Source organism: Coregonus lavaretus (assembly GCF_964263955.1).
Source record: "Coregonus lavaretus genome assembly, chromosome: 21".
NCBI classification, from domain to species: Eukaryota; Metazoa; Chordata; class Actinopteri; order Salmoniformes; family Salmonidae; genus Coregonus; species Coregonus lavaretus.
The window spans coordinates 27157112-27170609 of NC_140008.1; the positions used below are offsets into that span (position 1 = coordinate 27157112).

Genomic DNA, 13498 nt, shown 5'->3' on the forward strand with positions numbered 1-13498 from the left:
CCCAAAACCAAAAGACATGTGGGTCAAATAAGTAGCATTATTTAATTTACACACCAATAGGCCTTATATGTATTTGTAAAAGCAGGATTTTATAAATTATTTCCTAGCTGTTAACAGTTCATGTTTTGTAGTGTGTGTGCTGATCACTGTTCTACCAGAACATGGCTAAGTGGCGCTACTCAACACAGCAGTCTGTAGAAAAGAAATAAGGCTCCTCTGATCCTAGATCTGTGCAACCTTTACCTAGGAGCAATGTCACATGAACAAATGCAGACTCCAAACCAGTCAAGTGAAAGACAACAACAAAAATTTATTTAGAAATTCACAGTTTCTAATGGCACTACATATTTGTAGTTACACTCTCGCTCCTGTTCCACAATACTGTGCAGCTCTTCCTCAGAGTGCTCACAGTGAGAGAGAAAGAAAGAAATAGAGAGGGAGGCATGGCCAGAAAGCACTTGACAGACAGGGTTTAGTGTAGAAAAACAAAAGGCATGAAGGTTGTAATAAAAACAAAGTGCACACTGAGCCTTGGGGGTCACCGAGGACCAATCTCTCTAGTCACTGTGTTAAATTAGGGCTTCGCTGAGTCTCTCACTCACACATCAAGAGAACACACAAACACTCTCGCATGCATACACACATACAATTATAATACCATACACATTAAAAAAAGGAAGCAAAACAAAGAAGAGGGTCATGATTCGCTGGGTATGGAACACTTGTTCAGATAAAACGCTGCGTTCCAAACCCTTTCCCAACATTCCCTTTATTCAATTAATAAGTTTGTCAGAATCCTCTGAAAACCACTACATGCCTACAAGGTGGGGTGAATGTACAGTATGAAAAATGTATGCACTCACTAACTGTAAGTCGCTCTGGATAAGAGCGTCTGCTAAATGACAAAAATGAATTTTTTTTATGAACAACTAATGAATGAATGAATGAATGGACAGCTAGTAAGGAAAGCAGAGGTGGCCAGTTAAAGGTGCTGTTCATGGTAACGGGAAGAGAAGTGGTTAAATTAAAACAGGTGCATTAAAAGAGCTCGTCACACTGTCTGGACCCTGACCTGTGTAGGGGTTAGAGGTCAGGGTGTGGAGAGGGTGGAGTAGGGGACCTGGGAGGCTGGTCTGTAGAGGGAGTGTGTAGTGTTTATATGGTTTATGGTATTAGTGATTCTTTTTCAGTCAGTCAACAACCAACCCAACTCAGAGGCCATCAGATCACACCCACAGACACACTATACACAGGCCTCCTACACATATAGTACAGACATGTGATTTTTCACATTTTGCCCTAAGCCGTGCCAATCATATCCATGCACAGACATATAGACACATACATACACACAAACAATGACTTCAAACATTTATTCTCTTTTAACTTCATCTTCCCAAAGGACTCTGAACAACAAAGGAAGCAGACCAACACCCTCTGACTTGTGAGGTGTGGCTGGTTCATATTGAATATTATTCAGTCTCATACGACCCAGCAACAGTTATTACTGGGGCTGTTATAGTTACAGCCCTCTGTACCCTGATAGAGGTCTAGTTAAGAGAGGGGGGTGTGTGTGTGTGTGTGACAGTGGAGGTTACTCTGCAAACACCAGATGACCTAGCTATCTCTAAAATGACAGAAACATAAAAAAGGTGGACACCTTGTTGTCCCTATATATTTGTAAAAACAAATATTGGTCACAAAAGAGGTGAACACCTGCGCCAACATGTTAACTAGTGTGTCGGGCAGCCAGTGAAAATTACAGTATGTGACAGTACCATGGTATGTATGTACAACATATGTACATCAGAGGCTGGTGGGAGGAGCTATAGGAGGACGGGCTCTTTGTAATGGCTGGAATGGAATTATTGGAATGGAGTCAAACGTGGTTTATTTGTTTGATGTGTTTGATACCGTTCCATTAATTTTATTCCAGCCATTACAATCCTTTTACAGTCTTCCTATAGCTCCCCCCACCAGCCTCTTCTGATGTACATGTCCCTTTGTGTGTATGTGTTTTAATTGCAACCATTATTATTGTCTGTACCGTGTGTGTGTGTGTGTGTGTGTGTGCCCCCCTGGGCTACAGTATGTGGGGGTTGCTGTGAGGCCAGGACATAAATAAATAGATAAATAAAACTGGCCTCACAGCGTCCTCGACAGGACCGCAGGGAATCGGCTCTGTTCCAAGGTCAGTATATTGCATTGTTGATTCAAATGGTGAACATTAGGAATTGGGGGAGGGAAATATGACCTTAGATCAGTAACTAAAGGCAACTTCTACCCACATAGTGAGGGTGTGGGCTCTAACACACTGTGACATCTTCAGACTGAACTGTTCCTAACAACAACCAGAATATCACACAACATTTAGTTCTCAGCTGGCTCATATACAGCTCAATATAAAAACACAACCCAACTAACTGACTGGGTTCTGGGTGCAGAGACTACCTGCCACAATGTCACAATGTGCAAAAACAACCAGCCTATAAAAAGTCCAGCAGCTAAGCCTCAAAGTTGAGGGGCATTGTGGACTTTGTGATAAAGTCACCAAATTTCACACACAGCTAGGACAAGTCCTAAGTAGTATTTTTTTTTTATAGCTATAGTGCCATCACAGATGTTTTACATTACCACCCTGGCAGCCATTTCCAAAATGGCCACCAACCAGCTCCATGGGGCCATATTGGACAGGAGTCACATGGCCATATCTCCATAAATAATAGGTACATAAAGCCTAATGATGGCTTAAAATGTTTGAGGGGGTCTGGAGAACACAATAGAATGGCCCAAGAATGCCAGTTATATGTGATCTTTAAAATGTATGTAGAGATGTTGAAAATCTACCCAAATTACTGATTCTTGAATATACTTTATCCTCATTTTCAGTATTTTAACAGTACAAGATCCTTTTTCTCTTAACTGGCTGTGTGTGTGAGTGTGAGTGTGTGAGAGAAAGAGTGTGTGTGTGTGTGGTTGTGTGTGTAGTTCGGGCCCAGCCCATACTACCTTCAGAGGTCTTCCTGGAGAGACAAGCTGCTATGTAAACTAGTTAAATAGTTAGAGCTTCTTCCTTAGTATCACAGCTGGATAAACATGGGCTAGCCGCTAGAGACAGAGACATGAAACACACACACACACACACACACACACACACACACACACACACACACACACACACACACACACACACACACAGGGTGTGTATCTTCATTCAGCTCTGCTGGTTGTGTTGTGTTAGGTTAGACTGCCTGAGAGAGGGAGACAGAGGGCCTGTGGTGTGTGAAGGGTTAACACCCTGGTCCCATATGAACAACAACTGCAGTAGTGTTAGCTAGCTCTGAACAATACACAGAGAATGAACAGAATGTGGAAATGGAGGACAAGAGAAAGAAGGAGGGAGGGATGGGTTAGAGAAGTAACTAGTCCTGCTGCACAATTCTCTCACTGCGACACATTTCATCCTTATAGCGTCACACTTTCACAGGCCCTAGGAGAGGCAGGGGACTCAGGTAGGAGCTCTACCCAGCCAGCCCTTCTCCTCTCTGGGAACAGGGCTGTAGTACAAGCCCCTGATGCCTAGGTCTTATGGAGAAATGTGCTTGTCCAGTAGAAACAGCTCACCCATGTTTGAATGTCTCTGTTTACCTATAACACTCCCCAGCATTACAGTTTTGCTCTCCGAAAAGAAAAATAACAATCCTTTGAGTTTATTATTATTTTTTTCCATCGGTGAAAGCTTTCGAATGGACAGTAAAGGCACATGACCGTTATGAGGTCTCTGATTGGTGGGGAGGGTGGCTGTTGATGGGCGACTAATGTCATGGTTTCCGGGTTCCACTGTGGGCCCGGGTGCTCATGGGAGATGTGGTTCAGAGATGTGGCCATTTTGGGGCGAGACAACATCCCTTCATACCTCCCTAACCAAGTCTACTACCAGGGTGTGTGTGTGTATATAAGAGTCCGTCTGAAGTGTGTGTTTGTGATCAGACATGTCCTGTGACGGCCGTGGCGCCTATTGTCCCCACGCTGATCTCCTTGTTTCCCTTGATCAGCTGCTGCAGGCTGGGCAGAGAGTTCACAGCCCCCCCTGTCTGTCTGGAGGATAACTGCAGCTCCAATTGACGAGACCGCTGACGCTTCGCTGATCTCTTCTTAGAGGGAGGGAGGGAGGGGAGGCAGAGCGGGATGGGGAGGGCAGCATGGCCGTTACACATGCTCGGGGGGGAGGAGAGGGGGGGGGCTCGCCTGATGTAGGACTCCTCAGAGTGTGTGGAGGAGCTACAGCTGCTGCTCTCTGAGGGGAAGCGGAGCTCCTTACAGGAGATGTCTTCTAAAGTTGGAGGGGGAGGAGGAGGAGGGGGAGTCACGGAGTGGGGGAGGCCATTGCATTCGAGTGCCCCGTTAGCCACCGGGGAAGAGGGAGCTGATAATGCTGCCTTCAGTTTACATCGTTTCTTCTGGAGAGAGAGAGAGAGAGGGAGGGATGGAGAGACTGATAAATAAAGAGTACAGGGCAAAGCTCAGAGATGTTTAAATATGTCAAGTCATGTTAACCACCTCTATACCAGACACACTGCACGGTTACAACCAAACTAGACAGACACCAAGCTCTCAAAGATAGATTTTGATTGTGTCTAAATATTTTGATCCAGTACTGTGCGAGGTTGTACACGCAGGACAGCACAAGGCAGGGGAAGGCAGGGACAGTGGGGAGAATGGCATTAAAAAGGATAGGTAGCTGACCAAACCTTAGTATCTCTATATAACTGGAGCAAAGCCATGTTATGCAGATTAAACCCTGACCCAATGATTACCAAATGGAGGGTAGCTGTCGGTCCCTCCTGGATCACAGCTTATGTCTGGATTGTGGATAAAAACAGGATGTCAGCTATTGGTGGGTTACAACTTTTAAACCACTGCCCAATCCTGCCCTGTGCCTGCTCCTACATCGCCCCGTAACAGTCGAGCCCTAGTGTCAGCAGAGAAATGGTTAACCCTACTAATTCCATGGAAATTGCCTGTAACTCTAGGATCAGCTTAACTCTCCCCAGACTATCCTTAACCATTAGGATGGGAGAACGCTAAACTAACCTTAGATCAGAGTCTAGGGCAGCGTTTCCCAAACTCGGTCCTCTGGACCGTTTTGGTTTTTGCCCTAACACTACACAGCTGATTCAAAGCTTGATGATTATTTGAATCAGCTGTGTAGTGCTAGGGCAAAAAACTAAACGTGCACCCATTGGGGTCCCGAGGACCGAGTTTGGGAAACCCTGGTCTAGGGGCAAGTTCACCCTACTCCACTGAGACCATAAGCGAACAAGATGGCTGCTGGGGCCACCGTACAACAGCAGTAGCAGACGGAGAGGAGAGCAGGGGACACTGTACCTTTTTCTCTGGTGAGAACCTTAAAGGTTCAACAATGTAAAGGTCGTCGGGGCCTACTGAACAGGGAGAGAACAGGGCCATGTTAATGATGGGATGGCATACAGGAACACACATGAAACAAGCAGCATGACACCACCTTGCAAGTAGTACTACTGATTACTATTAAAGTAGTATTACACACCCCTGATATACTATAGCCCAGAATAAAGGTTATAGCTACACTGAAGAGGTTATAGCTAGTAGGTAGCCTACATTGGGCCTACAAGTTAGTTTTCTCTAATTGTTGCTACTACTTGCAGTGGTCTACCAGAAGCAGCCAGGCCAAAGCATTGTGTTCTATGTATACTCTCATTCAGTTCAGCATCTGTATGGACACACAGCTGGCAATGACAGGCGCTCTGGCCCAACGGCAACACACACACACACACACACACACACGTGAGAAAGAGAGAGAGAGGGAGATGAAGAGAGAGGAAAAGTGGGAGTATTATGTTCCATGGCTGTCTGAATGAAGGTCTTTATTCCTTCAGAGCAGGGTGTGCCCAGGCCATCCCACTGGGGTGTCTGTGCCTCCAGTACCCTACCATCCAGTACCCTTACAGCAGCTCACCAGCATGGTACAGCCAGCCAGCCCGGCAGTGCAGAGAGACCATGCATGGTACAGCCAGCCAGCCCGGCAGTGCAGAGAGACCATGCATGGTACAGCCAGCCAGCCCGGCAGTGCAGAGAGACCATGCATGGGCAGTGGGCAGAGCACCTAGTCATGCACAGCTGTTGCTCTGAGACAGTAGCAGGCCCAGTAATGTTGTGTATGATGGGGCTGGCATGGAAGGCTTTCTGAAGACTGTGGTGTCTAGTCTTTTAGTCTTAGCTCCTGAGCAGCAACAGGATGGACAGAGCAGCGATGTAGAAGAGAGGAAGGGTAGAGGAAAAGGTGTGTGCGTGTGTGTGTAAGAGAGAGGCCATGTGAGTGACTCAGTGTGTGTGTACACACGCTCACCTTCTGAAGTAGGAAACGTGAAGGACTTGGAGCGTACGAGAGGACACGATATCCTCCGCTTCAGACTCATATCATCATAGGAGGAGAAACACCTAAAACACACATGATATGATAGTACAGTTCTAAATCTATGGAACGACCCAGTCGTTTGTTTGAAATATTCTGTTGCCATGCTGCCTGGCAACGTTCTTATCCCTTGCTTGCTAGCTAGCCAACTACGGCTAATTTACAGCAGAATAACAGCAAAGTAGCTGCATGTGTTTGTTTAAGCGGTTTTCTAGTGACATTTATTTGGATACATCCATAACAATGAGCTAATGATGTGCAATTTCGCCTGGCATAGAAAATGTGCTCTCTCATCAGGACACTGTTCAAAGGAGCTAGCCAACAACACAGCTAACACAATCACTTTAATTTCGTTTTGACCTGTTTTTCTATTGACATTTATTTGGATATATCCATAAAAATTATGCCGATTCATGATTTCGACTTAATGAGAAAATATCTCCGTCTTGTCCTGACACAATCCTCAATAGGACAGTGGAGATTGAATTTCAGTATTGAAACAAGACAGCAAGATTTATACAAATCTCGGCTGTTGAAAACCAAATGCTAGTCTAAAAGAAAGGGGAGATCATGTCTAGCTGCTTTTTAACAGTGGAGATCAAGTTTATAAATTGCCTGGTTGGGCTGATGAAATTGTGGATTGTGCATTGAGATGGAACGGTAAATAGGCATTTCAACATCATAGCCGGTGGCAACTTGTGGAATAGACACCAGTTGGAACGCAGTTTTAACCAATCAGTATCCAGGATTGGACCCACCCATTGTATAAAAGGAAACATTAACTGGGCTAAGGGAAACACTATATCAGACCTAGAAAGCACCAACAATACTCTTATAAATAATATGGGGAGATCAGACAAAAAATGTGTGTTTGTGCATTTACCTCTTGGGGCTGGGGTAGTGGTTGACTGCGGTGTGTGTGTTGGCGCTCCGGCAGCACTGCAGGCAGAACACCAGGCCCAGACAGAGACACAGGACCAGAGACACCACCAGGTAACTCTGTCTGTCAGACACCTAGAAAACACACAGATACAAACATTCAGAGGAAACACAGAAACGTATCAGATCTGATTATTACATTTTGCAAGATGATTAAAATAGGCCAACATTCAATCTGATTTTAATAAATGTAGGTAGTATGACTGTGTGTGTGTGTACCTCTTTCTGTAACTGTGAGACAGTCATGGTGAGGTTGATCATCAGCTTGGTGACGTTCTCCAGTTGGCCCTGTAACATCTGGATTGACTCGGTCTGCCTCTGGTCCTGAGGGATCACACAACCAAGATGCAACGTTAATACAACCATTAGACAACCAACCTATCCCACAACAATCAGACCACCCAACCTACACCAGTGTCTCCCAACTCCGGTCCTCCAGTACCCCCAACAGTACATATTTTTGTTGTAGCCCCGAACAAGCACACCTGACTCTACTTGTCAACTAATCATCAAGCCCTTGGCAAGTTAATTCAGGTGTTTTTGTCTGGACCTACAACAGAAATGTGTGCTGTTGAGGGTACTGGAGGACCGGAGTTGGGCTACACTGACCTACACTAAACCATATCTCAACCATCACTGAACTAGCTACACAATCATGACACAATCGCAACAACCATCCACAATAACCGCCCTGCAACCCAAACCAAGAAGCAACCGTTTGTAACGGACCTGTTCTTCAGCAATGCGGGAGGTGTTCTGTAGCTTGATGATGGTCTTGTTGAAGGCTCTCTGCATCTCCTCCATCTGCTTACGGTACCTAGAACACACAACAAGCTATTCAGAGCCCGAACAGGACGAGTAATATGGAGCAAGCTAGTAGGTACAGCTATTAGGTTAAAAAAGACACACACACAGCTCACACAAACACACAGCTCACACACACACACAGCTCACACACACACACAGCTCACACACACACACACAGCTCTCACACACACACAGCTTACCTCTGGCTGAGTTCCTCCAGGTATCTACTGCTGAGGGACATGTTCATCTCCAGGGCTTTGATCCTGTTGTTCAACCTCATGAACACACTCTCTTTCTGACTGGAGCCGTGCACGTTCACTCCTCCGTTCATCCCTCCATTCCCATTCCCTCCAACGTACTCCCCCGCGCTCTGCAGCTCAGCGTAGAAGTCCGTAGCTGTCCGGTGTAAATGTCCGTTAGCAGTCACCGGGACGCTAAGTAGCAGGTCCTCCACGGACTCTTCCCCACGTAGGTGCTCTGCTGGCTGGGGAGAGGAGTCGCCCTGCTCCCCCTGGCCCTGGAGGTCTCCACCTTCTGTCCCAGCCCTGGGTGTGTGTGGCTCTGTGTGTGTGTCGGGCTGGAGGGGCACAGGGAGTTCGGTGGGAGGGGGGATGTCTGCAGGTCTGGAGGCAGTGGGGAGGAGCTGGACTGGCTGTTCCTTCAGGGAGTGTGGAGGGAGGTCCATGGAGGCTGTCTCAGAGGTTGGGGGGTGGAGGGGGGTAGTGGGGCTGGGGGTAGGGGTGGGGGTGCTGGCCTGCTGGGTCTCTGGGACAGGGGCTCCCTGCAGGGCTGGAGGGGGGACAGGGTCGTTTTGGCTGGGGGACTGGGGAGCTTCGTCCTGGGTAGGGGTGGGTTTGGAGAGGGAGGTGTGAGAGAAGCTGTGGGGGGGCAGGGTAGAGGTCCGGCTAGGCTCCAGCACAATGATGGGGTCCACAGGGTGTGTGTCTGTGTGATCGTGTGAGTCTGTAGGTGGTAGCCCCTCGTTTTGGGCCTGGGGGGCAGTCTCAGGATCAGGGACCGGCTCTGTGTGTGTTAGGGCTTCCTGGGTGTGTGTGGGGGCGGGGACAGGGTCCTGTATGGGTGTGTGTGTATGTAAGGGAGTGTCTATGGGGGTGTGTGTGTGTAAGGGAGTGTCTATGGGGGTGTGTGTGTATTTGTCTTGCTTCCTCTTGATGAGACTGCGCCGTCTCTCTCTGGCGAGGCGAGCATTACACCAGCGCCGTAGCAGCTCTGGCAGCGTGGCCACACAGGAGATAGAAGAGAGGGAAGAGACAGAGGAGAGAGGACAGTACAGCTGGCTCTCCCTCTCCCTCATCCACTGTTCCTCTCTCTTCTCCTCCTCATTATCATCCCCCTCTTCCTCCATCAGAGTGACAGTGGACTGTGGAGGCTCCTCCTCCTCCACCACCAGAGTCACGATCTGTCCATCCTCCGGGGAGGGGGGAGATAGGGGGGAGTCCAGGGAGGAGAGGGCGAGCTCAGGGTCCTCCTGGGGAGCGGGGTGGTCTGGCTCCACTGGCTCCACACTGAGAGAGAGAAGGAGAGAGGGAAGTCAGAAACTCTTACTGCAAGGTGAGTGAGTGAGAGTGAGTGAATGAGTGACTCACGCTGGAGGAGGGGTGGTGGTGGTAGGGGTTGGGGTGAGCAGCACCTCCTTATTCCCCTCGGTTTCATTCTGGGCTTCTGATGATGCATTGGCTGGAAGAGATACACACACACAGCAGGCTTTAGATACAGTCATCAACTACCACATAATTACATATATCCCTATGTCAACTACTACATTAACTTCCCTTCATAGGGTAACAAACTATCACTAGCCTTCTAGCCAACTTCAGTGGGTTAAAATGGGAAACAGAGACAGACCGCCAACATCTATGTTTGGAGTAACGACCACAAGAGAGTTGGCAAAAACAGAAACAAACAGTCAAACCTTAGCTACCCTGTGGGTTGAAAAAGGGTTTAACAAACAGCCCATAATAAGTCACCTCAGCTGCCTCAATGTAGCCCATAGTGAAGGGTGTGTAAAGGTTTGTGAGGATGTGTGAGTGTGTTTGCCATTGGGACCAGGGGGTAAATCAGAGTGTAGAGTAGTGTTCAGACTCCAGCAGTATCTGAGGATAAGATTGGGACCAGAGGTTGTTGCAACTACATCATGGACCCCCCAGTCCTAATAGAGCCAGCTCCCCAGCTGCTGCTGCTTTATAAAACACTGAGATCCATTGTTCCTCTGAAAACATCCTGCCAGCAGTCCAATCAACATCTGGAGCCTCAGGCAGGCAGGCAGGCATATACGCAAAGAAGCATACACTTGCAGACACACACACCAAACCGGAACTATATGACCCAGTTTCGGAACCGTCTAATCTAAACAAGATGGGTGAAGTTGGGCTCAGACTGAACTGTCCAGCAGGAAGGGAAGGAAGGATAGAAGGAGATGGCATAATAGGAAAACCGGTTGGGCAAGAGAAAGGAGGAAGAGACTAGCAAGACTGGCTGGGAAGGAAGTGTAACCAAAACTGGATCTACTGTTTGTGTCTGCCCCGAGGTCTGATGACATTTGGAATGTTCTGTTAATAGTCCAGTGTGTGTGTTTGTGTTTGCGCATGATCTGAACTCAAGCAACCCATATGGAAGTGTGTGTGTGTTTGGGTGTGACGTTTAAACAAAATTGGGATCGTTAACGTTTAGAAAAGAATCCCTAAAATCACCTTGCAGTTATCACAAAACTACCACTAACAGGTCCCGATCATCATCATAAACGGAAAAGTTAAAATTAAACAAAGACCTAACGCAACAATGCTGTAAAGGAGGAGATATGCATATTTTAAATTATTTGCCACGGATAAAAAATGGCAGAGCATGAGACAGGGAAACGACAGCAGCAAAGTCTGTATGGCAATACTTTAAGAAGTTAAAGCTGGAATCCTTAGTTGCAACATCCATTTTTGGACTTTTAAATTAATGACACATACCCATTGATTCTTGAAGACAATAACTTATAAATGCCTCATGAGCTTAGTTCAACTGTCATACCCCATCAGAACCCAAAATATAAGCTTGTTTTACTCCAATGATTGTAAACAATGTAAATGTAAACAAACCCTCTATACAACAAGATAACTCATAATGTAAAGCATATAGGTTATAGGTTGAGAGCTTTTGTGAAAGAGCACAGTTAGAAAGATATGGCAATAAGAAGCAAACCGGATGGACATCATGAAAATGATCAGAGAGGTTGAGGGTAGAGGAAGTTCAGGAGTAAAAACAAACAAAATATAATTATTGTAAAATTGACTGTGTCCATAAAATGTATATAGTATGTATAAGCTGGTAGTAGAGGCCTAAGCATTGTTGTTCACTAGTTTACTCCAATTAGGGAAGGGGTGGTGGGGTTGGAAAGTAATAAAAGGAATATATATATATATATATATATATATATATATATATATATAAATAAAAAAATAAAAAAAATAAAAAAAAAAAAATATATATATATATATATATATATATATATTTATTTGCGAGAAGAAAAAAACATATGGGCGATTGGAAGTGATGCAGACAATTACATTGATGGAAGTTACAATCTATCTGCAATATTAAAGCTGATCTACCCCGTAAAAAATATAAAAATATAGCTACAAAAAGTGTATATTATGAATGGTCAAGTCCTTGCATCCATAGCTCTCTTTATGAATTTGAGAGTGAGGTAACCACTTTGTTATTGTTTTAATGAAGGATTCTACCTTTAAATGAGGTGGTGAAATGCAAACTTTGTGAGGTGTAATAGAGCTACAGTGGCAGTACAGGTGCAATGCTGAAAGGGACCCAGCCCGTTGCTGGCAGCAGCGCGATAAGGGACAGGGTGAGAAAATCACAGCGCTGATTACAGAAATGATTGCAGTTGATATGCAGCCATTGTCAAATGGTAGAGGATGTCGTCTTTAATACCCTAACGGCATATCTAGAACAAAACTACAAGATCATGACGGCCCGGATGATGAAATTGTACGATTGCTCTGCAAGTACAAAGCGCAAACACGATACGTGGCGTTAACAACATAGTGTTGGATGTCTATGAACACGCTGTCACACATTACTGCAATGAGCAATCACATTGATGTACTGACAATTGAGATCATGGAGGAAAGGCACACAGCAGAGAACCTTAAATGGCATTAACTACTATCGTTGCCGAGTGGGTGGGGTACAGCAGTAAGGTGAGCGCCAGCTGGGTAGGTAGTCAAGACTGTGGTAGATTGAACTGCATTGCCCCCTAGCGGTTATACGCATATCTGAATCATGAATTTACGTAGTTTTCAGATTTTTTCTTATTGTTTAAACAATAAAAACAATGGCAATTTAAACGTTAAGAAAATGTTTATATTGGTCACAGCCTAGTGTGTGTGTGTGTGTGTGTGTGAGAGCTGAACTCAAGCAACCCATATGGAAGTACACGTCAGATGTTACATAAGAACTTGTTGGCTTTTGACCAGTGTTGCCGACACATTTGGCTGCGTCGCTCAGACTAGATCAGTATGAAACTCATTTGTTGTTCTGTGTGGACAAGCCAGTTGGTTCTGTTTGAAAGTTTCCACTGGCTGTGTGTGTGTGGTTACTAAACGAGAACAAAGCAGGGTAGGATAACAGGGCTTGTTGTCTAAAAGAAGGAGAAAGAGTGAGAGGGCGAAGGCTAGATCGGTTCTTCTTAAACATTGTTGAATACCAGAGCTTCTCTTCTGTGAGGGAAAGAGAGGGGCAGGCTAGTAAGTGCTGAGCCTCATAAAACCATGCTGGTTTAATTAAGACCTTTATTGTGTACAGAATACCTCTAATGTACACACTGGCGCATTCCCCTGGACAGCTCAGTGCTTTAGTTAGCACTAGATAAACCTTCCTCCATACATATGCAAACCTCATGCCTCTCGCTCCAAGAGGCGGTTACCGCAGCAAGTTATTTACACTATCTAACACATAGCATTTCCTCAAACACAACACACATTCTTAGCAATGAATAGGAGGTGGTGAAGGAAATGAGAGAAGAGAGAGAAGGGGAGGAGGGAAGAGAGGAAAGAGGAGGATCCATACGTTCCATCTGTGCTCCTCCTTCCTCAGGCTTGCCTCCCAGAACGTTGGCTGCTATGTTGTTGACCATGTTGAGAATGGCATCTGTAGGTAGAACACACACACAGAATCATGAATAACCGTATTCACTGGTAGTAAAGTAGCTGGTTGTGTAGAAATGTGTCAGTCTATTTTCTCAAAGCTGAACCAGTTGTGTGTATGACAATGTGT

The 13498-nt window shown here is 45.8% G+C and overlaps 1 protein-coding gene across 4 annotated transcripts in view; it reads right to left on the reverse strand.

Annotated features, from left to right (window-relative positions):
* Positions 1-285: 285 nt before the first annotated feature.
* LOC311148621 (SUN domain-containing ossification factor-like) overlaps positions 286-13498 on the reverse strand; it is a 66850-nt gene continuing 53637 nt past the window's right edge. For all 4 annotated transcript variants that reach the window (XM_084185606.1, XM_084185604.1, XM_084185605.1 and 1 more), the window contains 9 exons: positions 13292-13372; positions 9808-9898; positions 8401-9726; positions 8123-8210; positions 7613-7717; positions 7338-7468; positions 6389-6480; positions 5389-5444; positions 286-4460 (listed from right to left, as the gene is read on the reverse strand). In XM_084185606.1, the coding sequence (XP_084041732.1) occupies positions 3987-4460; positions 5389-5444; positions 6389-6480; positions 7338-7468; positions 7613-7717; positions 8123-8210; positions 8401-9726; positions 9808-9898; positions 13292-13372 (2444 nt within the window). In that variant the 3' untranslated portion in view covers positions 286-3986. The remainder of the gene's footprint in view (positions 4461-5388; positions 5445-6388; positions 6481-7337; positions 7469-7612; positions 7718-8122; positions 8211-8400; positions 9727-9807; positions 9899-13291; positions 13373-13498) is intronic.